The sequence below is a fragment of the Excalfactoria chinensis genome, chromosome 2 (assembly GCF_039878825.1).
Source record: "Excalfactoria chinensis isolate bCotChi1 chromosome 2, bCotChi1.hap2, whole genome shotgun sequence".
Lineage (NCBI taxonomy): Eukaryota > Metazoa > Chordata > Aves > Galliformes > Phasianidae > Excalfactoria > Excalfactoria chinensis.
The window spans coordinates 50,208,509-50,232,687 of record NC_092826.1 but is presented as its reverse complement, the minus strand read 5'-3'; the positions used below and the strand labels follow the sequence as shown (position 1 = coordinate 50,232,687).

Below are 24,179 nucleotides of genomic sequence, written 5' to 3'. Positions count from 1 at the left end.
GCCATTGGTAAAGATGTTAAAGGGTATCAGTTCCATGACAGACCCCTAGGGGACACTGCTCATTACCAGCCTCCACCTGGACATACAGCCATGACCACAACTCTGGCTGCCACCTTCCAACCAATTCCTTATCTAATGAGTAGTCTACCCCTTAAATCTATCTCTCTCCAATTTAGAGATAAGGATGAAGTGGGAGACCAATGGCAAAGGCCTTTCAGATGTTCAGGTAGATGACCTTGGTTGCCTTTCCCCTGTCCACTGATGCCCTCACTCCATCACAGAAAGTCACAGATTGGTCGGGCACAACCTTCCCTTGGTGAAGCCATGCTGGCTGTCTCAGATCACCTGCTTGTCCATCAGGTGTGTTAAGACATATCTTACAGGAGGATGTGTTCCATGATCTCCCCAGGCACAGACGTGAGGCTGCCAGACTCCTTTCTGTCCTTGTAAACAGGAGTGATGTTTCCCTTTTTCCAGCCCCCAGGGACTTTGTCTGACAGCCACAACTTTTCAAATATAATGGAGAGTGGCTTGGCAACCACATCAGCCATCTTCCTTAGAACCCTAGGATGCATGCCATCTGGCCCCGCAGACTTGTACATATTCAGTCTCACATATTGTCTCAGACTTGCTCTGCCCTTACAGTGTATAGGAATTTGCTCCCCCAGTTCTCACCCAGTTTCAGGGATGTGAGGTTCAATGATGCGAAAAATCTAAGTGTATGTCAATGTGAGACATCTATCTGTAAAATGAGACCTGACTGCCCCTTCCTGTAACCTCAAAGTGCTAGTTACAGTGAGTCACCTTTCAATCTGGGTCGATACGTTGCCTAGATTCTCAGAAAATTTACAGCCATATAAAGAGAATGTATGTATCTGAAAATAACTTAGTTTTGTACTTGATTTGGCAAGCTGTCCACAGAAAACAAATACAGTATTTTTAGAAATTAAAAGTGTTCACCGGTGCTAAAATTCCACTTTGATCTAAAGGTACTTCACTTCATCAGCTCAATAACATCTGCTACGTAGCTCAGGATTCACTACTTTTAAGAAGTTTAAAATCTATGTGTTAAGATAAATAAAAATACATTTTTTTATAACAAAAACAACTGAAGCTGAGCAAATTCAACCAACAAAATTCTCATCTGTTTTTTCCATTTATACATGCTAAGCTCTGGCTATCTTTCATCCTCTACATAAACTTGAAAGCTTCTCAAACCACAATGAAGTGAGGATCCCATGGCTTAGCCTTAGTTTGTTTTTTCCATATATGTTAGCAGCACAAAACACAACTTCAAGAGGGAAAAGAGCCTACCTTAAGTTTCAAATTTACACCAATGTTTCCAGCATTTTTCAATGGCAGTTGTTGTTCGGCTGTTGAACCCACACCAGCAGACAAATGTATTGTCTGGAAAAAGGACATAAGCGTCTATATAGGCATGCACACATACATATTCTAAAAACAAACATGTTACCACAAGTAAGCTAGGAGAAGCAGATTGTTCTTAAAACATACATTGTAAATGCACGCAAACCTGCAAGTCCTTTGGAGCATGAATCCTGGCTGTTCCAGCTCTCGCTCGGAGAAGAACACTTTGAATCACACTACTAGGTCCTGGGCTATCCACTTCTACATCAACTCTTGCCAAGAATTCTTCTGCTGGACCCAAGGTATCTAGAGACAATTCCATGAATGAAGAAACCAAGCAAGTCTGCTAGTAACCATACACACACACACACACACACAAGTTTCACAGGACCACAGTTACCATTTATTTATTTTACCTTTCTGTCTAAAGAGCATGAAACTGTCTCTAAAGCACACCAAGAAAACAACATATTAAGCCAAATTAATTGATATACTATTTCCTTTAGGAAGTCAGAAAAAAACCCACCCAGATTTGTTTTTCAAACTTATCTGTACTGCAATCAGTATTTTCCTAAGCAATTGCTTAACGCCCTCAGCAAACGGAGTAGAGCACATCCCATATATTTTGCAATAAATAAGCACTTTATACAACCTGATGCTGCAGTGTAAGTAACCTATCAGCACCTAAAAGATTAAGACATAGAAGCACGCCTTCTCCTTCAGGAACTAAAACTGAACAAGAAGTTGAGCAACTGAAACATCAGGACACATAAGACAAAGACTGAATGTTTCAGCTCAAATCTGCAGCTTGTTCCTGAAATTCAACACACACATTAAAAGCCGTTTTGTTTTGTTTTCTTAATGAAAATCAAATTGCTGTACCTGAACAAGAAATTTGCTTCTTTGGTGCATGGAACAGAACCCAAACTGTTAAAACCTCAGGATCCTGAAAAAGAAATTGGTTGACTCATCTCACGCAGTGAACAGAATTACTAGAAAAAAATAAAGCTTGCAGCAATAAAACAACAGTACTCAAATAGGTAGACTGCAAAAACCACTACTGTGAATTCAGACAATCAGAATGCATTTCAGACAGTAAGCAACAGTCTCTAACAGTAAGAATCAGTCAACTCCAACTACTTACTTGACCATCATAGCTTGCATGGATCACATGATTTACAACGGATGGAGCTGCTGCCTGAGAAACTGCATCCCTTTGGAGGGATTGATCATTAGACGAATTAACTGGTTCCTTGGAAAACGTGAAGCAACGCCAAGCTACTGCATTCTGTTCACAAAATAGAGATTTTTGAAGTATTAAAACACCGATTGTCACAAAAGTGGCAAAGCTGACAAATGCATGGCTATCTCTAAACAATTTAGTCTGGAAAAAAAGAAATAAAAAATTAGCCTATAGTTTCAGCTGGTATGTCAAAGTCCAGAAAACATTCTAAAATTGATTAGAAATTACCTGTAACAGAAGGAAATGAGCTGGAAGTGGTTAGTGGAAGGCTTAAGACAGTTGGGCTGTGCAAGACTAAAACCTTACCAGTAACTGAGATGATGACCCACAGCCTTAACACAAAGTCAGTCCTTTCTCTCCTGTCCCCACATAAGAGGGGAAAAAAAAGAAAAACAGCTTTTCCCACAGCATAAACAGCAGCAAGCATAGACACTAACCCAACATCTGCACTGCCACAGTGATGCAAACAGGAGCACAACACAGCAAGTAACAGAGGATATTACTGCCTAGTGGGAGACAAAGCAGATGGAGATCTGCTCTTCCTCCAGCAAAGGAAGACAGAACTCATTAAACTTTCTATGAAGCTTGTTTCAATAGTCAGCTATTCGAACAGCACACATTCCTCTAGTGCAATCTATTTTCACCTTCTAGGAGGGAAGGTTTAGGCACCATAAACCTTCCTGCTGTCTGCTACCTTACTATCTCAAATCAGGCAACACAAGGACAGCCGACCACAGCTGGGCTGACTAAAATGAAAAACAGGACAAGGTGCAATTGTCCCAGAAGCACTTTTGCTGGTACCATTACAGCTGAATTAAATCACCAGGCAGCAAAACTTTGCACTTCCTGACTAACCTGATACATTTCTTGGGAATTTTATATATAGATTGAAGGGTATGTTTTAGTAAAATAGCAATGTTTCAGTATTAAAATTCAGTATCACAAGTTAGCTTTCAAATGCGGGAATTCTACTGTACTTACTGCATTAATAATAAGTCTAATTGGCACAAAAGCGTGGGTTTTGTTGATAATTTTTAAAGGAAGAGCCTTCCAACTGCCAGAAGTCAAGTCACCGAAATCCAGATAATCTTGTTTTCCTGTTTCCACCTGCATTTTAAGACAAAGCAGAACTTTTAAGGAAGGAAAACCTCAAAAATGCACTAAGAATACAAAAGCAGCAGGAAGCATTACTCCTGTAATGCCATACCCACATATACAATACACACTTTCTGCCAGGGGGACACAGCATCTACACAATATTTGCTTTGATATAAAAAATGCATATATATCCAGTTGGCATTCGCTCACATATATTGCCCCAGTCAAATTTAAGTCAACATTAGTGCAGTATTTACCCACCAAAAGCCTATACATAGTCGAGTTACTTTGGTTAGTTTGACACAAGAATATGTCACCAGTAACACTGCAGCAAGTTAGACTTTAGGTAAACAACTGAAGAGCTAATTTTGTGAATGTAAAAAACTTGGAGTGTTGTGATCTGAAATGAAATACCACTTTTATTTGGCACATTATCCAATCTCCGCAGTGTAACAAGATGTGTAGGGATGTAGAATTTACTTATCATTTAAAAACGAAGCAATTTTCAAGGATCCACATGGAGAAAAATATGGACAATAAATGAGCTCAAAAGAATAAACGAACAAGATAAAAGCTATGCCATGTAATTTAGGAAAAAAACCTTACGACTGGAAGCAAACGCTTTGTGCTTTATTTTAATGCTCAGTGATACCCAAAATGGCAGAATCCTGAGAAATATATGTCAAAAAAATCATCCATTCTTTTGATAACAAGAAATTAACTATTCTCAGACAGCTGCTTAATATTTCATGTTTCTTCTATGTGCTCTTCCACAATTAAAACTTCCTTAGTTATAAGCCTTTAATATATATACGCTTACATTCTTACTCATTCCAAACATAAGACATTCCAGGTTCCTATGAGAAGCAGTCTTCATTCCCATTCTTATTCACTATCATAAAATTATTCATAGAATTCCAATAAAAAAAACAAACCCACCCAAGTAGCTACTTACTTCTAAATTAGGATTTTCAGCAACTGCTGTCAGAACTACCCTACTTGATAAAGCTTCCGCCTGAACAACTATCTCAGCATCTGCAGAAACCGACCAAGATGAAACACTGAGAATACACTGGAAGATCCCCGAATGACAAGGTAAGAAAAGTATTTTCAGGTCATCAGTAGAATGGGGTCCTACAATCGTTTTGTTCTTGAACACGAGACACTGATACTTTGCAGGATCCACCTGAAAAGCAAAATACACATCATCTTTAACAAGCTTTTTTTAGAGGACAGCTTCATTCAAAACACCACATTTCTCGCATCACCATTTTTATGCCCCACTTCATCTGACTCAGCTGTAGGTATTTGCTTTAAATTTAAATAGAAGAGTTAGGTAAATCAGCCTGAAAGTTGATGGGGTTTCTGTCCAGCATCTAGTAAGAGATTAAAATGGGAACTGCAGTATTTACTATACCTGAAGGGTAGGAATTAATAAGCAGTGATCTCAAACCTACTAACATTTATACAGGCAAAATAAATTTCCAAGTATCCCACTACGAGATACTTACACTCACTATTCCTACCCACTGGAATAAATCAGAAGGCCTGCCTAAGATACCACTGCTTCTGTTTATATTAACTATCAACTGGGAAGAACTTACAACTCTCTAAAGAAGGCTATTATTTCACAGGATGACATCTGATAAGGTTACAGCTTTATGCTTATAAGTGTACAGAAAAATACTTACCTTTTCCCCATTGACTGATATGCTGAGTATTCCAATGCTGACCTGCAGCCACCGCTCAGTCGGATTAAAAATGCTAAGAACTGTCTGCGATGCAATTCCCACACAGCAGGCGTTAGGGAACTTCAGCTCTTCTGGTACTTTTACATGTCCTCAGGAAGGAAGCATGTGACTGTTAGTTGCAAGTATCCTGAATAAAGCATCGCTCATGTGGTCCCTACTTCATGCTTGTCAGCTTGTTTCAGAAATGCTTTCTTGCATCAAGGAAATATTTGAGTAGAAAAAGCAGAAAGCAGCTTCAACTCCCCAGTCCTGGGGGGGCTTAACTGTCTGCTAATGTTCACTCAAGATAGTGACAAATGCCTCCTGCTTTTCAGCTAAAATACAGCTGAACTTCAACTTGCTCAGCACAAACTGCAACTAGGATTCCTCTCCTTCATGACAAAGGGAGCAACAGATCCTTTCCACAACCACAAAAAAATTGAATGCTGAAATCTAGCTTCCTTGATTACAAAAAAATACATTTTAAGAGTACTAGGAAGACTACAAGAATAGACACTAAATTAACTGAAGAGCATCAGTAATATAATTTTTCTCAAATACCCACTTGCATAAAGAATAGCTGTGGTCACACATACTCCTAATTTCACTTATTCTTTTATATTAATTTTAGCTATTCCTGACCACATCTTTATTTAAAGCACGCTTTTAACAAGTCTTACTGTCATGGTTTTGTGCTGTCAATATTCTACATCATGACATCATGTGCGGTATGAACTGTTTTGGTGGTATAAGAAAGTGTAACAGAGGGTATGTGGAAGTGTAACAGAGGGTATGTGGAAGTGTAACAGAGGGTATGTGGAAGTGTAACAGAGGGTATGTGGAAGTGTAACAGAGGGTATGTGGAAGTGTAACAGAGGGTATGTGGAAGTGTAACAGAGGGTATGTGGAAGTGTAACAGAGGGTATGTGGAAGTGTAACAGAGGGTATGTGGAAGTGTAACAGAGGGTATGTGGAAGTGTAACAGAGGGTATGTGGAAGTGTAACAGAGGGTATGTGGAAGTGTAACAGAGGGTATGTGGAAGTGTAACAGAGGGTATGTGGAAGTGTAACAGAGGGTATGTGGAAGTGTAACAGAGGGTATGTGGAAGTGTAACAGAGGGTATGTGGAAGTGTAACAGAGGGTATGTGGAAGTGTAACAGAGGGTATGCGGAAGTGTGGAGGTTCATGCTCCAGATCTGTGGAATGGCAGCATCCCGAGTACTCAGCCCTTGGAGGAAACTACATATCCCAGGGGACAACGCGGCCAGAGATGAATCACCAGAGGAGGAGGACACACATATAATCTCGCTCCCAGGCTGGAACGTCCCTCTTTTCGCCCTGTCTTTCGCTTTGGAGCGCTCCATCCCTGCCGTCTCGCTCTATCAGCAACGTTCCAGCCTGTCGCCTAGAGATTGCAGTAGGCCCCCGGTTCTCCGGGACTCTTTTTCTCTCTTTCTTTTCTCTGCCTTGTTTGATATAGTAGTTGTAGTTATATTGTATCATATTGTGTCTCGTATTTAGTAAAATAATTTCTTTCCTTAGATTGCTGCCGTTGTTTTTGTTCATTTCTCCCCTCCTAGGGGCAGCAGCCTCTATCACGGATAAATCTAGATAACCCGATTACACTTACCAACACCAGGAGGCATCGAGAAGTCCCACTCCTTTCTACTCGTCCCAAGATGTTGTGCAGTATATGACCTTATATTTAAGATATTCTTGTTCCAGGAAGTAGAGGGTGGATGACAAAGTGCAGCTGTACCCAAAGAACCGGGACCAATATTTGAACCCAAAGGGATTCCTACTGGAACTGAATTTTCCACTAGTTCTGCTGAGATGCTAGAGTAAGGAAGTCCTGATGGTGGTACGCTAAGGCCTGCAGAACTGCAGCCATGAAACTGAGGCAAAATTTTGTTTCCAGTAGATGGCACGTTTCCTAGATGATGCTGTGCAAATTGAGCTGTTGCCAAGGAATGGCCTGGAAGTAATGTGGGAACAGAAGAAATTGTCTGACTTTCAGAGGTAGTGACATGGGATTTAAAGCTTGAAACAGGAATATACTGTTCACTGGGAGTGTTTTGATTTATAGGAACACAAGCACTTAATCCAGGATATACAGGCAACGTATTTAAAGATGGTAATCCCTGGGTCTGTGCTTTATTTGTGTGATCCTGCCATACTTCTTGTGCACCAGCATTAACAGGAAGTGGCTGAAAAACGCAGAATTTACTTGCAAGAGCTGATATAGCAGGCTCTAACTCTTTAAGAGTTGCTGCTACTTTTGAGGCAGCAGAGGTAAGCTGCCTTTCATTCTTTGCAAGATCCTCCTTGGACAGTTCTTGACCTTGTCCTTCAAGTTTTCCTTCAGGATGCACAAGTTCATTTTCTTCTGATTTCTGATCAACACTGAACTGTACTCCTTTGCGGTTTCTTTGGCACAGGTAGTCTTCTAACTTCTTTGTTTGTTCCTGTGAAGGAGTTGGGCTGGCTCGAATTATTGTTGTACTTAGTTCGCTTGCATTTTCACTCTAGTAAATGAACGTAATACACAATATTATTACAAGTTCTACACATTCTAGAAAAGCAAACAGGATTCATAAAACAGACCCTAATGCTGATACTGCCATCCATTACCATTAAATGATCAAGTTTGTCAAGTCTTGTTACGAAAACAAGACTTCAGACACCTGTGTCTCTTTACTTTGAGAAAGAAAGTCTGTTGCTTCAGCCTGGTTTGCTATCTGAAGTCACATGTAACTAGGTGTATGGTATCTGCTTGATATGAAGTCAGTTTCCTTCACATAGCACCCTTGTGGTGTTATGTTTTGGATTTGTGATGAAAACAGCATTGATAACGTATTAATGTTTCACATACGGCTGAGCAATGCCAGCAGAGTCAAGGCCGCCTTTGTTTCTCACTTCACCACAGCAGTAAGGCAGGCCGTGGGGTGGGCAAGAAGTTGGGAGGGGAAACAGTCAGGACAGCTGACCAATTTTATTTCTGAGTTTATGGAATATTTTTTCTAGAGTAATTGTTCCTTGGTGACTGCCTGGGCATTGGTCCACTGGTAGCGGTTTCTTCTGCAACAATTATGTCTTTTATGTTTTTCCCATATCTACAAATGAAAAATACACCTAGCAGCGAACATTTCTACTAACCGTTAGAGAAATCCACAAGCAATAAAGCTGCTGCATCTATCTCAGAGGAAGTTTAAGTGGTATCACTTTCTTTTTTTTTCTGGTATCACTTTGTTTTAAACTAAAAGGTTTTCAACTTCTGTTTGTTTTAAAGTCCCATCCACACGTTTGGACATTTTGGAGGGGGGAGGTTTAATAAAGATTTCAGATTCTAAGGAACCCATGGACTGAGACAAGAGAATATTAACTATCTTAGTCAGCATAAGACTGCAGCTCTGAATGGAAGTTCCACTCTAAGAGTATACTCTTTACTAAAGCAGCGAGAACAGAGAGAATAATTATCAGAGGTAGACAAATGGTATTTTCAGTCCTGAAATCATTTAGAGGGAGTTAAAGCTAAAGTATGCACTGATATACATTGCTTGGGTTGTAGGGGGAGAGAAGGACTCTTCCCAGAAGCTGAAACAGAACAAAAAGGGAGTCTCAGGGGTGAAAAAAAAGCAGATAAAGAGCCTGCTAACTGCTGCTAGAATGCTGCACTGCAACTCCAGGAACAGACTGACTCAAGAAGCAACTGGGAAAAACATGGAAAAAGATACACCAAATCTCCCTTTTTCCAGAAGTTCTTTGAGTGGTTTACTCTCACATTCACTGGGGTTTGCAATTTAACAAAACCTACTTCAAAATTCACACTGTTGAAACTTGGGAGTGGGGAAGAAAAGAGAGAGCAGCACAATACCTTTTTTGCTAAGCAGAACGTATACTAAGCTATTCTGAAACCCTTCAGGTTGTTCTAACTGTTAAAAATGATTTTGACCATGTAATAATTCATAGGGCAGAGACCTGTGTTTAAGAAAAACAGTTCATACATAATTACAATCTTAGACTTTCTTACCCAGCGCGTCTCTGGATCACATGTTACAGATGTATTCTTAAGCGTGCTGTCAGACTCAGAGACATAGGTTAATCTGCTCATGCTTGGGCTTGAGTAAACTGACTGAGATACAGTATCCTCCTTGCAAGATGATTTTGGATACTGTGATGTGCAAATAAAATCAGCTTCAGACCTGAAAAACAGATAGGAAGTATGTCAGACTACACAGAATACATGTCCACATGAAAATGAATAGCTATTGGCCATAGTATATGTTTAAAACCACAAGACTTGGTAGTAATCTTATAATTTACACAACTTCTCTCATTACTGGAGCTTATTTTAAAAAGACATTACCCATTCAATTGCTACTAAGTGCTGAAATCTTGGGGACAAAGTTGCAGCTTCAAAATATGAAAGCATTCATATGAAATGCAAGTATTTCTACCTATTCTCTCTCACCACAAGCAGTGACATGAATTAGAGAACAAAACTGACCTAAACACAAGTTTTAAAATGAGAAAACAAAAAAACAACCCAGGCCATCATTGGTTTTATACAATACCAAGCCTTGTTATTACGTAACTAGAACTGTTATAAAAAACAAACTAAATACAGTAGCTAACCATTCCATCATCACAAAGGTTTGAGTATCCACGGCACCTGACTAACTATAGGCTGAGTGTTCTGTATTCTTGCATTACTGGACAATCCTGAGCAAGAACAGATACATTCACGTCCAGCAACTCTATGATCATACCATCAAGGGAAATAAATCAACAATTGCTTAAGACTGCTGCCCCATGCACACATTAAAACCTAACAGCAAGCTCACACGAAGAATGAAGTCATAATCTTAAATAAATAAATAAGACTTCTATAAACTGAAGTAAAAAACAATATTCACTTTAAAACCTGATGACTCAAAGATCCCCATGAAGCTGTAGCAATTCCTATAACCCTCACTAAGAAATTTACCCTGAACATGCCGTTCCAGAAGCATCACTAGGAGAAGAGTGAATCAGCGGTGAAGTTGAAGGCCTGAAGCTATACTGCTCATCCTCCAAAGGCTGCAAGTCACATTCAGGGAGAACGGATTGATGATCTGATAAATAAACAGGGTTCAATAAGTGTTTAAGCACAGGAAACAAGTCTGCTTTCAAGTAAAGCCTTTTCTACAACTGGTTCCTTTTATCTTTTTGGATTACTCATTAGATTTACTTACCAGTACTATTCTGGGAAGTTGGAGAGAGCTTCTCAAAAGTTACATGTTTCACACTCCCACTGCCAGCAGCATGGCTCTCTTGGGTTCTCTCCTCCACCTTTGAGCTTTGCATCTCTTCATCAGTGCTCAACTTCAGCACAGGCGTTGCTTTCGTAGGACTTACTAAGACATATTTACCCAGTTCTTTGGTAGCTTTTCCATTGCTGAGTGACACGTTTCTTGTATTTCTCTCAAAATCATTACATGGTTCAGGAACAGGATTTTTCACTGTTCCTCCACCTTCCCTGCTACATCTACTAGTAAGATTGTCAGCCTGCTGAGCGAACAGAAGTCTCTGTGCCATTTCTCTTTTAACTGCTAAAGGAGTTTCACATGCCTGTGCTTTGTTTCTATTAGGTAAAGTTTGGGTATCCGGCATATCAGATTTAAGAGTAGCACTCGTCAACTGCAAATGTTTACTACTTAATACATCTGATAACTTCTCTGAATACTTAATGCTATTTGCAGTTCTGTCTTCATGCTTAGAAGCATCAGATGAGCTAGAGATATTCTGAGTACCATTCTCTGCATTAAAATAACTCAGAAATTGCTTCTCTGTTAGTTGCTGCTCATTATGATCACTTAAGTCTTCTACAAGAGCTTCTTTATTTCTAACTTTAGCCAGTAAAGTGCTTTCAGACATACTGTTCTGGACAGGTGCCTCATGTTTTGCAATACTCTCACGCTCACTTTCATGTCCAAACTCATCTGTTTTTTTGAGATATTTTTCCATATCAAATGCACTGTTTTCCACATCGTTGGATAATGCGCCATCAGCTGTGAGTTCCGTCTCTTTAACAATTCCAGGAAGGAAACACTTCTTTCTATTTTTATTGGAGAGTGTCATCATCATAGCAGCCAACTGGGAAGGCTCAGCACTGCAAGAAGCATTAGCAATAGCAGAGGCAATCGTGCTAATACTGAGGACAGAGTCAGAATGATTCGATAAGCCACCTTCCAACTTGTCTTCATTAACTCCACCCTACAACAAAGAAAAACAGGTTAAGCACCAAATTAAGAAAATTGATTTTTTTAAAATGATTTTGTATTTGAATTTATGCCTGATACTACATTAATATATTCCTTGTTGCCAAATATTTAATCTGTTGTCAAGGAGAAACAATACAACAGGCGAACTACTGATTTTCCAAGTCTGCTTGCCACAAGGATTGCCTGCTAGGAAGCTTCTGTTCCTTTAAAACTAGGTTTGATACACATAAAATTCTCACATCTGCCTTAATTTGGTTTTAGGGACTACAAGTAAATACAATACAGACAGAGCAAGGAGGAGACTGATCAAACACACACTATCTTCCCAAATAACTTCCAATCATCTGCCTCTCAACAAAGAGAAACAAAACCAATTCCATGCTTCTCTGCACCTCTGAAGTCTGATGACTTCTTGACTTTGCACACTGCCTATTCTTAGCAAAGCACTGGAATAACTAGACAATGTCACCTCTAGATTATAATCTCTTCCTGTCTCTCTTGAAGATAAGATTTCATTTTGTGAACTTGCATTTGTGTCCTCCCATAGATATCCATGCAAACCCTCACAGTACCCTCATGAAAAGACCGTTGATTAATGGAGAGGATAAATAGATCATGACTAAAAAATGGCTGTAACATGTTGTCATCAGGACAAAAAGTCTGTCAGGCTATGAGTAGCCTGAGGTCCATAATGGGGTACCCCAGGGACTGACAATGGGCCAGTGTCAGTATCTATGTACTGTTCAACTTCATTATCAATGACATTGATAATGGAACAGAGCACAGCCTCATAGCAAGTCTGCCAAGGCGTGGTTCGTACGCAAGGTGAGCTGACATTATTCAGAAGGATGTCAGCAGATTGGAGAAACAGGATTAGAGAAATCTCATGAATTTCAAAGAAAAATGCCTTTCAGCCTGGGGAGGAATAAGTCCTTGTACCAGTACTAGTTAGGGACTGAACAGCTGGAGAACAGCCTGGTAGAAAAGAAGTCAGAGGTCCAGGTAGTCATCAAGTTGACCATGAGCCAGCAACGTGCCCTTGTAGAAAAAAAGCCAGCAGCAACCTGTGCTGCAGCAAGAAGAGAGTGGTCAGCAGGTTAAAGGTGTTCATCCTTCTATTCAGTGCTGGTACAACCAGATCTACAGGATCATAACAATCTAATGAAACTAGTCTAAGAAGTAAAAGGCATCTACTAGGATCCAAGTTATCAGCATAAAAGGCAGTAACTAACTTGAGATTAAAGCACAAAGTCAGCCTTACTCAAAGAAACAATAACAAGTGACTTTTGCTCAAGTTCATACTTGCAATTAATAGCAAATACAAGAAAAATACCTTTGCTTTACTTCTGGTAGCAGTTTCTGAATTAACGCTTTTTTGTATTCCAGCTGCAGCCTCTACACCACACCACGCACCCTCACAGCTGGTAGAATCTGCATGTTCTTTTGCTTGAGCTTCCAAGTCTTCTAAGAAGAAAGAAAAAGACCGAGAATTAATTTCCAAGTATACTGTTTGAACTTCATTCGTGGGATGTGAACACTCCCTGTTGTGTTCAATAGGAAAAAACTGTTGTAACTAACAAAAACAAATACTGCAACCATCACCTATCACCTGTATTGAAAGAACATCCTAATTCAGTTAACAAAATTAATGATGTTATGAATACCGTAGCTCACATTTCATTTTCAGGTAGCCTACCATACTAGCACAAACTAAACATGTATTTTCATAAAATGTTGTTCACAAAGTAGCATAAATGTACACCTAGCTCCAGTATAAAACAGTAAGAGATAAAACTGAATAAAACCATTTTTCATATATTAAAGAGTCTGAGAGAGGTAGGTATATGAACTGGTGATTTTAAAGGATTATACTCTGAAGGACACCCTTCTGAAACCATCAAGTCTATTAAGAATCTCCTGGGTTATCAGACAGCACACAGACTAGGAAATACTGTTCTGATGAGACTCTGTGATTCTAAGATCTAGAAGCTACTGTAGCACCAAAGGAGCTTTTGCTTGAAGGAAAGCATCCAAATACCATAGAACACTACAGCTCTTAAAAATGCTCTGCTTAGCAAGAAAAGCAGTATGAAGTGTGCTTACTTCAGTTAATTTAGCTTCTCTTCTACTTGGGATAGATATATGGAGTTTGCATATCCTCAGTATTTCAAGTAATTCCCTTTTCAGGTTGCTAAACTCTCAGTTTCTTCTGCTTCTACTATTCCTTAAAAAAGGATTCTATACTAACTTGTTAACAAAGATAACTGCCAGTACTCTGAAAAAATTCACATGACAGTTGCTATTAACATACTGTGTATTTAAGCCAGTTTATGGCCACTTTCTCTAGCATTTACAAAGTAAGAGCAGAGTACACAATTTATCTATTATTTAAAGCAGCAATTACAGCTAGCTTTTACCTGAACAAAGGTCACAAGATTCAAGAAACATCCAAGGCTTGTTTGTTTTAAACAAAAAATCCAGACTACTGTAGATTAAATTTAAGCACGCTGACACTTGGTTTAAAGAAAACAAAACAAGCAAAATAACATCATTGCAGACACTTCACATATATTTGCAATAGCTCAGGGTGAGGAAAATAATGGCTGCAAAATTGCTTTTAAGGAAATGTTCCCCATAAAAATCTGACTGATGTTTGATGTTTTCATCACTGTAGAAGTGTATGCAAGCCACTGCATTGATGCTACAAACAGATTCAGAAGACTGATATTGCCTTAAGTGTATAAGAACAACAAAGATGCTTTAAAATGAACTCATATTTTGATGAAATACTCTCAATTAATTTCCTAGATAAACCTTGTTCAGTTGATATGCAAGTTATGCATAAATGCATCTTCTGGTCTTTCCATATAAATTTTTAGAGGAATTTCCTATTCTTTTAAGGCAATCAGGTATCCCAGGAGTATAACTATTTACTTATTTTAAAAGATGGCAGGAGAAAGTTAGACTTGTATATATACACACAAACACAGTTATAACCTGAGCTACTTATTTCCCTACATCCTCTACATCTAAATAGAAAATAAATAAACTTCCTGGTTTTGTGGATAGTTCTTTTTGTTGTTTTTTTGGTTGCTGTTTTGTCAACACAACTACACAGCTTTTTGAGCAGGAAAACTCTGACCAAAGGCTTTAATTATTAAAAGCCGTTCTAGCACTTATCCAGCATCTGAAGACGCAGAAGACCAAGGCAATCCAGGCTACCATTTGGTATTAGAATGCTCCCTCATGCAACTCTTTAGGGTTTGTGTTTCTTTGGTGTGATTACCTTCCATCTTCAGCCCCACAGGCCTGAAAATGATTAAGTGAATGAGTCTATCACATACTTCTCTCCAGTATCTATCACATACTTTTCACTATTTTTACTGGTTACACGCAAATAACTCCTCATTACTGTTACAACTACCGTCTGAGGTTCATCCTGCTCTATAATTACCTGGAAACACTTCAGAAAATTGTGACGTTTCTTGGGTAGCGTCACCTACTGATGCATCGAATTGCCTTAGCAAAGCAACAGGTTGCCTTGTCTTCGGAGATGTAATATGGTAACCAAAAGACGGCTATAAGAAAAAAAGACAACCCAGAATACAACATTAGTAAATTCAATCATGAATAACCAGTTCCAGTGGATATGCAAAGTAGTTTCAGCCAGTTTCTCTCCAGTTGGTATTTGGCTGAGAAATAACATATACTTCCTAGCTTTGTCTGAGTAGTGTTTCACTCGACTCTGTGGACTGCTTGCTTAGATCTCCAACACACAGACTGTAACAAGGCCTACTTTCCTCACTAGAACCCCATGTTTTGATCAAGAATTATAAAGATTCCCTTGTAATACTAGTCATCCCTTCATGTCATAAGTATCAATTGAGAATCAAAAACCAATTCATCCCCGTCATATATGCACAGAATTTCCTTATCAAATAAGCATAGACAAGTAGTTCTCAGAAATAGTTACAACAACAACAAAAAGCAGCTCTAGCTGTTTTTTCTTACCCTTCCCTTGCCTCTTAGAACACCGAGATACATACCCGTTTCACATCGCTGCCTCCACCAAGACAACCAAGAGCTTCAGATCTCTGACCAAAGAACTCTCCCAGAGACAAACGTAAGTAGCTGGCATCTTTACTAACATCAGACATTTTTGGTAGAAGGCAGCTACCAGCAGATTTCCATGAAGAATTTGCTATTTCAGATGCATTTAGAATGTCTACTTTTTCTGCCTGCAAAGAAGTGACAGAAATTGTAATTTGCAAATACATGGGAGTTATTCTGTTTGCGTTCAGATCATTACTTACCTGCAGAAGTCTGTGTGTTTTCTCAAATTCTTCCTGGTCTTGTGCAATCATTGCTGCTGCTTCAGCTTAAAACCAAAGAAGACATTCATTAAAATAAGCGTTGCCATTACCATTCTGCATCATTAAACTAAATTTTGAAGCACAGATGCTTAATTCTACATCCAAGACAATTTGGGACAAACCAGGAGTCATTCCTCACATGACAGTGAAGCAGGTTCATGTGAAGTTAGTTTAAAAACAGTATTCCCTAATCTTTAGATAGACCAGAAAAAGAAGCATTTGGCTAGCAACCTTAGAGGTCAGTACAGAAGGCCTCTTAAAACCCTGTCCTGAAAGCAAGCTATATTTATTATTGGTTCTGCTATCTATACTAGGTAGATGGGAGCTTCCAAACCAACTTAGACATCATTCAGTTTAGAAAACTTCATCAAGGTGCTATCTGTGAACTTGAGTAAAAGAAATAGATTGGTTTGGTTTGTATCAGTTCACAAAATACCCATGCAAATTAACATGGCCAAACGTTGTTGACTGTAAAAGATTACTTAAGAGAAGTTGGAATTTCATTGCTTCTGAGGAAAGCAACAAAATAGGAACAACTCTTTATTAAGCGATCCAACTATAATTCCTAAAGGCAACCTAGCACTGTCAATGACATGCAGTCATAGCCAGCTGAACTTTAAGTCAATAGCAACTCTTCTTTAATCCTCTATGTAAGATATAAGACAACTTATGAGGACTTCCTGAAGCACTAAACTGTCAAGTGAGCAATGCTGCACTACTCTGTACAATAATACAGTGTGCGTTTGTTCACACAGACATGTCATTAATGGCACTCAGCAGCATCAGATGTAACATTTCCTTTCTGTCCCTATAAATAAAATCTCACAGCTGTCAAGAATCCCACAAACATCACGGACAAGCAAACCAGCTGAGAGAAAAATGCCATCCATGCTGAATTCAATCATGTGGAAAGCATCATTTCTTTAAAAACCATCAGGTAAGGGAAAAGCTCATGAGCCTTGGAAAAAATTACAGTAGACAACTATCCTAAATTATCTGGTAACTCGAGTCTGAGATGCAGCCAGGTATCTGAAATACCCTGCTATGTGAAAAATAAGGGAGTTCTGCTTTGCTAACATAGTAAGAAGGGAATTTTCCAGCACGCAATATTATTTGTTCCAACAGAAACCCACACAGTGTTGATAAACAATTTCAGCTCAACAACTCTGTGTGACCTTGTGTTCATAATAAACAATTCTACACATCATCCTCTCTGAAAGAAAGAGCAACCTTGAGCAGGCATCCTTAGAATACCATCCATACACCAGCTTTAGAAACAAGAAGAGACCAGGATAAGCATACAGTGCTTAAATCTGTACAGTAAGACAGTTGTTCAGAACACATTTTGGTGCTGAGGAATTTATTTGTCTACAGCATCACATGCACACTATTCAACCTTGTATGACAAACACAGATGCTCAAGACAATCAGCCTGAGACACGTTAAAGGGAAAATTATAACTTCAGTAGACAAAGGGTCAAAAAGCCTAGAATTTATTAGCAGAGTCCCGTAAATGGCCCTTAGTAAGCTCCAATATTTTTCAGTACCAGTACCAAGCGTGAACACTCAGCATCATGACATTCCCTGGAAGTTCACAAAAGTCACCAGCCAGAGAATTCAGCAGCTCCTTTCACATTTACTTGTTTTTATAATAACTTCTTGTTATTATAAACCTTTCTTATAACCATCACATGATACAGAACGACAGTTTCCTCTTCTTGAAGAAAAGGATAACAATAATTCAAATTCTAACCAACGTTTCTGGAAATGACAGACAGGGTGGCTATTTTTCTCATACAACTGGTATCAGCAACACTCTTCCTGGGAAGAGTAAGAAATGTGGAAATAAGCTGTCAGCTGAAACCAGCGTTACTATCATTACCTGCTGACAACAAGAGCTTCCAAATGAAGTTTTAGTACCTAAAACCTAGAGGCTTTGCAATAGTAAGTACTACTTATTTTTAAAGTGGAAAAAGGTAAAAGGAGGAGCAAAAGTTTCCTTAATACTATACGACAGATCATAGAATTGCTCAGGTTGGAAAAGACCTCAAAGATCATCGAGTTCAACCACAACCTAACCATTCTACCCTATCTAACAACCCTCTGCTAAATCATGAGCGCCACATCCAAATGGTTTTTAAACACAACCAGATAGCAATAGCTAACTAAAAAGGAAAAAGATTACATACATCCAGTTATGAACTCATTTATTTCATCATCTTCAGACAGGTTTAAATCTTGTTCTTCATCAAATGAAGTATAATAAGCAAGATCAGTCACCCATTTGCCTTCTTCGTTTTGATAAACAACGCTGTGTGGTGCATCACCTGAATGGACAACAAGGAACACAGTAAAATGTCTCCAGTTTAAATGAGTCCACTCACTAAAGGCCAGCAACAAGTTATTGCAGATCAAGTAGCTGCAATTACAGGTTGCAGCAGCTTTGCAAAAGAAGCAACAGTCTGCAATATCCATCAATCAGTAATTTATAAAAACAAAACCAATTTATTCAAGTTATATTTTCCTTGTTTATAAAGAAATTGTGGATTTATTTTTTTTTTTAACTAAAGAAAACTGTGCAGCTTACTGCTTTCTTTTTCCATGCAACAGTGGTATAGTTAGGTTATATTGAAAACAACATACCTGTGTCTGTTGTAGCTAAACTTTTATTCTGACAGCTGTCTGCAGTTGGAGACAAGTAAGTATCAGAGAGGCCAACCTCACACCCAGCTGAAACTGCAGCTGTTCCAGGTGCATCTGCACTTAGAGGAATTCTTGTATCAGTGTAGTGCTCCAGAAACTCCTCTGCTGGATGTAGTACTTCACCAGCAGAAGCAGCAGAATGATGCCCAGAGGACCACACTTCTTGCTTGGAAAGAGCACCCTCACCATCAGCTGTATGGCTGCTGATGCATCGAAGATACAGTGAATCTAAATGTAACTCAGCAGCACTGCAGGATTCCAGTACATCTCTGCTAGTCATGGAATTCTTAGGGGGAAAAAAAAAATAACAATTCTTAGGTGAATTGCATTTGTTAATTGCTCCTGTTAATAGTTCCAGGTACAAAATAGCCAAAGTTGACTATGGCCGAAAAACATATTCAGAAAACAAAGCCTTATTATCCATCTTTCGTAAAGAAAATTTGGGTTGTTAGTTCAACCTCTTATAAGTTCTCAAAAGCACAGCCATATTTATTTTATGCTAGCCTTATTCTACATATATGTAAGTGATAACTCCATACCAGTTGTCTCATTGCTCTGGGCAGTTTTTCTATTTGCATGGGAAACTCAGTCATCCCTTGATTTTGTGAGTCTTCATCATGAACACTTCCTGAGTCTGCTCCTGTCACAGCCTGATAAGTACCAGGGTTTTGGAAATCCTCCTTTCAAAATAAAAAAATCTAAGTTACACCACATCCACAACGCTGAAGAGAAAAATAAAACACACTGCTGGCTATGCCAGTCCACCAATCTGCCTTCAGTACATACAGAACAAGAAGATGAGGCACCTTTTTTACTCCCACTGTTATTTCATTTTCTTTAACAAGAGCACTGTGCTATTTCTCCTCTGGATCTATCACTGAATGCAAATTCCAACTCAGAACCTTTTGGCACATACCCCACTGCCCATCTACAGCCAAGGTGAAGCAGGAGTATCTTGTCTATTTGCATCAAGCCTGAGGTCGGAGAACACAACTCTGCTGTTCTCACTCTTCGCCATGGCCACATGGTCTTAAAACAATCATCTATTCTTCACACACTGCTGTCAATCAACAACTGGCAACCTGTACAAACTGCTATCAGGAGGGTTAACAGATCCCTTCCCACAGCCCAGAAACTTTGAAGTCAGGTGGGAAATTCAAGAAGCTGTTACACAACACATCAGTAGAATAATTATAATCTTTGCTACCATGATTCAGTCTATCACACATCACTATTGTGGTCAAGCATGCAACTATCAAGTTCTCATTCAGGGTTACAGACACCAAGCAATCTGTAAGAGAGAAATGGTGTTCTAAGGCAAACCACAAGGCAGCTGCCACTCTCTGCTCACCCTCCTCACATGGACGAGCTACTTAGGAGACACGTTTATTCCATTGCAAAAAGTCTCCATGATGCTACATGTTTAATAAAATCTTGAAGATTATCACACCTTGGTAACCAAGCTGGTGATTGAAAAGTTCTTTATAAAGAAGAAGTCATACAAAATGAAATAAGCATTAATGTCAGCAGGCATTAAAGTATTTATAGAAAGGAAAAATACAACAATCCTTTGTCAGAAAAGAAATCAATTCGTTTTTACCAAGATGACCAATGTCTTAAAAGAAAACTCCACCCTGTCCTTTGAACAATGTTGCAGTTAAAACAAACTATAACACAGAATAGTAACAAGTTAAAACTATTAAAATCATTTATTGTTATAGAACCATCAAGATAAAATGTAGCGATGCCTACACAAAGACATACACTCATCTCCTGGAAATTACAAGCAAGATATAAAGATGGCCTCCCTTGCAGTTCAGCTGACCAGCTTGTTGGGAGTGGGAGGAAGAAGTAAAGCTAGTATTTTATGGATATTAGACAGTTTTAGGAATTCCTTGCATTCAGAAGCTAGTAAAAATCATGCTTTCATAGTACTGTGGTGTTAGCAGAGGCTACTGCTTGGTTACCAACAATATTGTTTCCCCTAATGGACCTGAGGAGGGTTCCAAATGCTTACCTACAAACCCCTCATCACCCCTGATACCATCACTGGGAAAAGTTGAAAGAAGCAAGTTATAGAAGGTGCACCATAATTCATTCAAGGGAACACCTCAGAGATACAGTAAGCTCAAACTCAAATATACACGTTCCGAAACTCTAAAAAGTAGCCCCAGAAATGTTAGAGTGAACTGCAGCACAGACTAAACTTGTCAAGCACAGGCTAGCTCTTACTGCAGCAACTGCTGACTTGCATCCTACCTTACTGCTACTTTACTCTAAAAATCAAGCTAGCAATTCAGCATCACACATTGATATCCTAACAGATACTTAAACAAGGTGCTGCTCAGGTCATTATTCCTTTTTGTTATCCTACAGCTTAGAGATAGAAATGATATTTTATCTGAAAAGCGTACATATGATAATAAGGACTAAGAAACGAAGTCTTAAGTAGTCCAGCAAGAAAAATGCCCATCCTCAGGAAATACCACTGATAATACATTAGTTATTAACCCAAGGACAAGTCTCCATCCTATCAGAGAACAGACAGTAATCCAGCCTTAGTACTTGGGTAACAAAACTGACTGCACAGGGTCTGGAACTGCTTATCAGGAGAAAGGAGAAGGACACAACAAAGATGAGCATAGAAAATCTGAATGAAGGCCTAAATAAAGACAACAGCATAACAGGAAACACTTGAGCTTTCCTGCAAGCCTTCCAGATTAATGTCTCTTGGGACAGCCAACTCCTTACCTAATTCCCCCATACCTTTTCACATAATCAGCAAGATCTTCTGTAATGAGCATATTTATCAGCTGCTAGCTCTGCACTATAAGATAATAAATACGAACTTAGCTATGCTACTTAGCTTCTCTTGTTTCTTTTTATTTTTCTCCTAGGGAAAATCTTACATAGGGAAAAGAAAGTCAGAATCTCATTCATAGTGCTTTGTTTCCTGCTTAGGGCTGTATTTGCTAGCAATTACAAAAAAACACCAAACATTTTTAAAATCAAGAGCCCTTTGCTTAGGGCTGTCTGTTGAGTTGTGTGTCATGAAAGAATATCTAGTCCACCCCGGCAGACAATTCTCAACAATACTACCATGTTTCACAACTATAAAGAACTCTGAGTCTGGAACTCCACCTTAAACTTACTTGAAGCAAGCCATTTTCAGAAAGCTTCAGCGCTGTACAGCATTCTGAAAGCTTCCCTATGTCATTGTCTCCTCTGGTCATGTCAGGGGGTATCAGCTGCTCAAAATAAGCTTCCAGTTGGTTATCAAAGAACTCTTCATCATCAATATCATCATCTAGTGAAACAAAAGAAAACATCCCATTCACCCTTTAGAGGTATTTCATAAATCACCTGGCAGACTATCAGAGCAACTCCATCATCTCTAATACAACAAGACACATTCATACAGTCAGAGCAGAATGATTCTGTTTTTCCACCTCAAAATAAATTGTGTTTTCTTTAATATTCCTAACACAAGCTTTTGATCAAATATTTTATACAGAATTATGCTTAAGTAATACATTTCTTCTCAAGTAGGTAGCAACGTTGTGTCAAAATTCTACAAACAACTACCCAGAGAAAGCTATAAAGTTACAAATAGCCTTACCTGTGGAATCTCCTCCTAAGCTTGAAAGAGGTGAGAGTTTCTCATTTTCCAAGAAACTTGAAAGGCTAATGCTAAGACGATCACTTGAGGTTCCAGTTTCCAACAGTTTTTCTGAAGGTTCAGATGGAGTAACCTGTGAGAAACATCCAATATGTAAATCCACCTGTGAATGATCAGCTATTGTATGAGTCCCTTTTTAAGCAACATCTTAAAACTCCCCCCCCTTTCTTCTTCCTCATTGCAGGAAGTATTATTGCTCCAATGGGTTTTGCCTGCCAGTTTCCACAATGGATACATGCAAGAAACACAGAAATCACCAAAGGGAAAAACCACCTGAATAACACCAAACTTTAAAGATCTCAGAACCAAAATACTGAACTTCTGCATTAAGGGGTTTATCAGAGAAAATAAAGATATAAAATCCTTAACCTTAAAGTATGGAGTAGGAAACTCACAATAGGTTTCCATAATGCTAAAGCAAAGCTTCTTCACAAATCATACACCGAAATCAAACCCGTTGTTAGTTTTTGTTTAAGAAAATAGTAACGCAATGCCTACTTTGGATTTAGTTTCACATTGTTTCATCACTGACAGGTAGCAAATATCTAACCTAATCGGGGCAGACATGATTTGAAAGAGAGGTACTACTTTTCAATGACAGAGCGTTCCACTGCAAGTCACAGGCTCCTGTGGCCCATAAAACAAACACATGTATTCACACAGATCAAATGAAAGTAAACTAAAAGAATTTAGTAAATACCAGCTGACACGTCAAGAAGCATACAGCTGGACAGCATCTGGCTGCAGCCTGAGGTGCATTTTCTACAAGGGCTGTGGGCTCTCATTCCCATATGCACCCATAAGCATCAGCTTCTCTACAACAGCAGAAAGCAGCTGTTATTAGCTGTTATTAAGCAGCTGAAGCACAGACCTGCTAATACCTGATGCAGCTGTTTGCTAGCCATGGGAAACAGAGGGAAAACAAAAATAAATCCAGGTGCAACAAGACTGAGATCTTAGAAATAGTGCAGCTTACATTGGGAACGCTGCATAAGTCATACGAACTAACATTCCTTGTAGCAATTAACAAGTACAGAGACATCACAAATCAGACTGATAGTATACTTCAACATCCAAAAGCATTCAAAAAGGTTCCTCCAAGGCTCTTCATTAGGGCAAACTACAATGGTGATAAAAAGATTCATACATGGATAAAGAATGAGCAGGCAGCACAGGGTAGGAATAAATAACAGCTTTCACAACAGAGAGATCAGGTGGAGTCATGCTCCCGTGGTGCTAATTAGGTGATGTGGAAAACAGAGGCAAAATGTGACATGACAAACTGTTACAGCCTGCAGTTATGAACAGCTAAACAATGAACAGTGTTTAATATCCTCACCAAGAGAGGAGCCTCATACAAGATTATTGTTAGGATATCTTTAATTTTACCGTACTTAGAAAAGTTTTTACCTTGTTATCCTTGCTGTCTGGAAGAAAACATATTCCAGATGGTAAATCTGGAACAAAAGAATAAAGTAAGATCAGTATTTTAGTAGCATAACATGAGAACATACTAAGTAGTAACAGTTCTGTAGGACAGTCTCTTGAAATGGACACGTTATAACAAGACCACAGTTTCTGTGTTCATATAAGAACAATCAAAAGCATCTCAGAAACAATTAAAAAGGCAAGGCTTCAACACGGCTAGAACTGTAGATAGTATGTAAGACAATTACTGCCTGAAGGATGTCTACTAAGCACCATGAAGAAGATAGTGGCAC

General features: G+C 38.9%; 1 protein-coding gene across 1 annotated transcript in view; it reads right to left on the bottom strand.

The window, feature by feature from the left end:
• Positions 1 to 24,179, bottom strand: part of CEP192 (centrosomal protein 192) — a 74,478-nt gene that overhangs the window by 29,897 nt on the left and 20,402 nt on the right. Inside the window, exons 14-34 of the mRNA XM_072328077.1 lie at positions 23,869 to 23,915; positions 22,399 to 22,531; positions 21,932 to 22,086; positions 19,319 to 19,459; positions 18,720 to 19,065; positions 18,266 to 18,403; positions 16,017 to 16,081; positions 15,750 to 15,941; positions 15,158 to 15,281; positions 13,037 to 13,167; positions 10,675 to 11,695; positions 10,428 to 10,554; positions 9,471 to 9,642; positions 7,071 to 7,965; positions 5,401 to 5,549; positions 4,665 to 4,895; positions 3,593 to 3,718; positions 2,513 to 2,656; positions 2,251 to 2,314; positions 1,535 to 1,674; positions 1,315 to 1,407 (exon numbers count right to left, since the gene is read on the bottom strand). Of these exons, the coding sequence (XP_072184178.1) occupies positions 1,315 to 1,407; positions 1,535 to 1,674; positions 2,251 to 2,314; positions 2,513 to 2,656; positions 3,593 to 3,718; positions 4,665 to 4,895; positions 5,401 to 5,549; positions 7,071 to 7,965; positions 9,471 to 9,642; positions 10,428 to 10,554; positions 10,675 to 11,695; positions 13,037 to 13,167; positions 15,158 to 15,281; positions 15,750 to 15,941; positions 16,017 to 16,081; positions 18,266 to 18,403; positions 18,720 to 19,065; positions 19,319 to 19,459; positions 21,932 to 22,086; positions 22,399 to 22,531; positions 23,869 to 23,915 (4,634 nt within the window). The remainder of the gene's footprint in view (positions 1 to 1,314; positions 1,408 to 1,534; positions 1,675 to 2,250; positions 2,315 to 2,512; positions 2,657 to 3,592; positions 3,719 to 4,664; positions 4,896 to 5,400; positions 5,550 to 7,070; positions 7,966 to 9,470; positions 9,643 to 10,427; positions 10,555 to 10,674; positions 11,696 to 13,036; positions 13,168 to 15,157; positions 15,282 to 15,749; positions 15,942 to 16,016; positions 16,082 to 18,265; positions 18,404 to 18,719; positions 19,066 to 19,318; positions 19,460 to 21,931; positions 22,087 to 22,398; positions 22,532 to 23,868; positions 23,916 to 24,179) is intronic.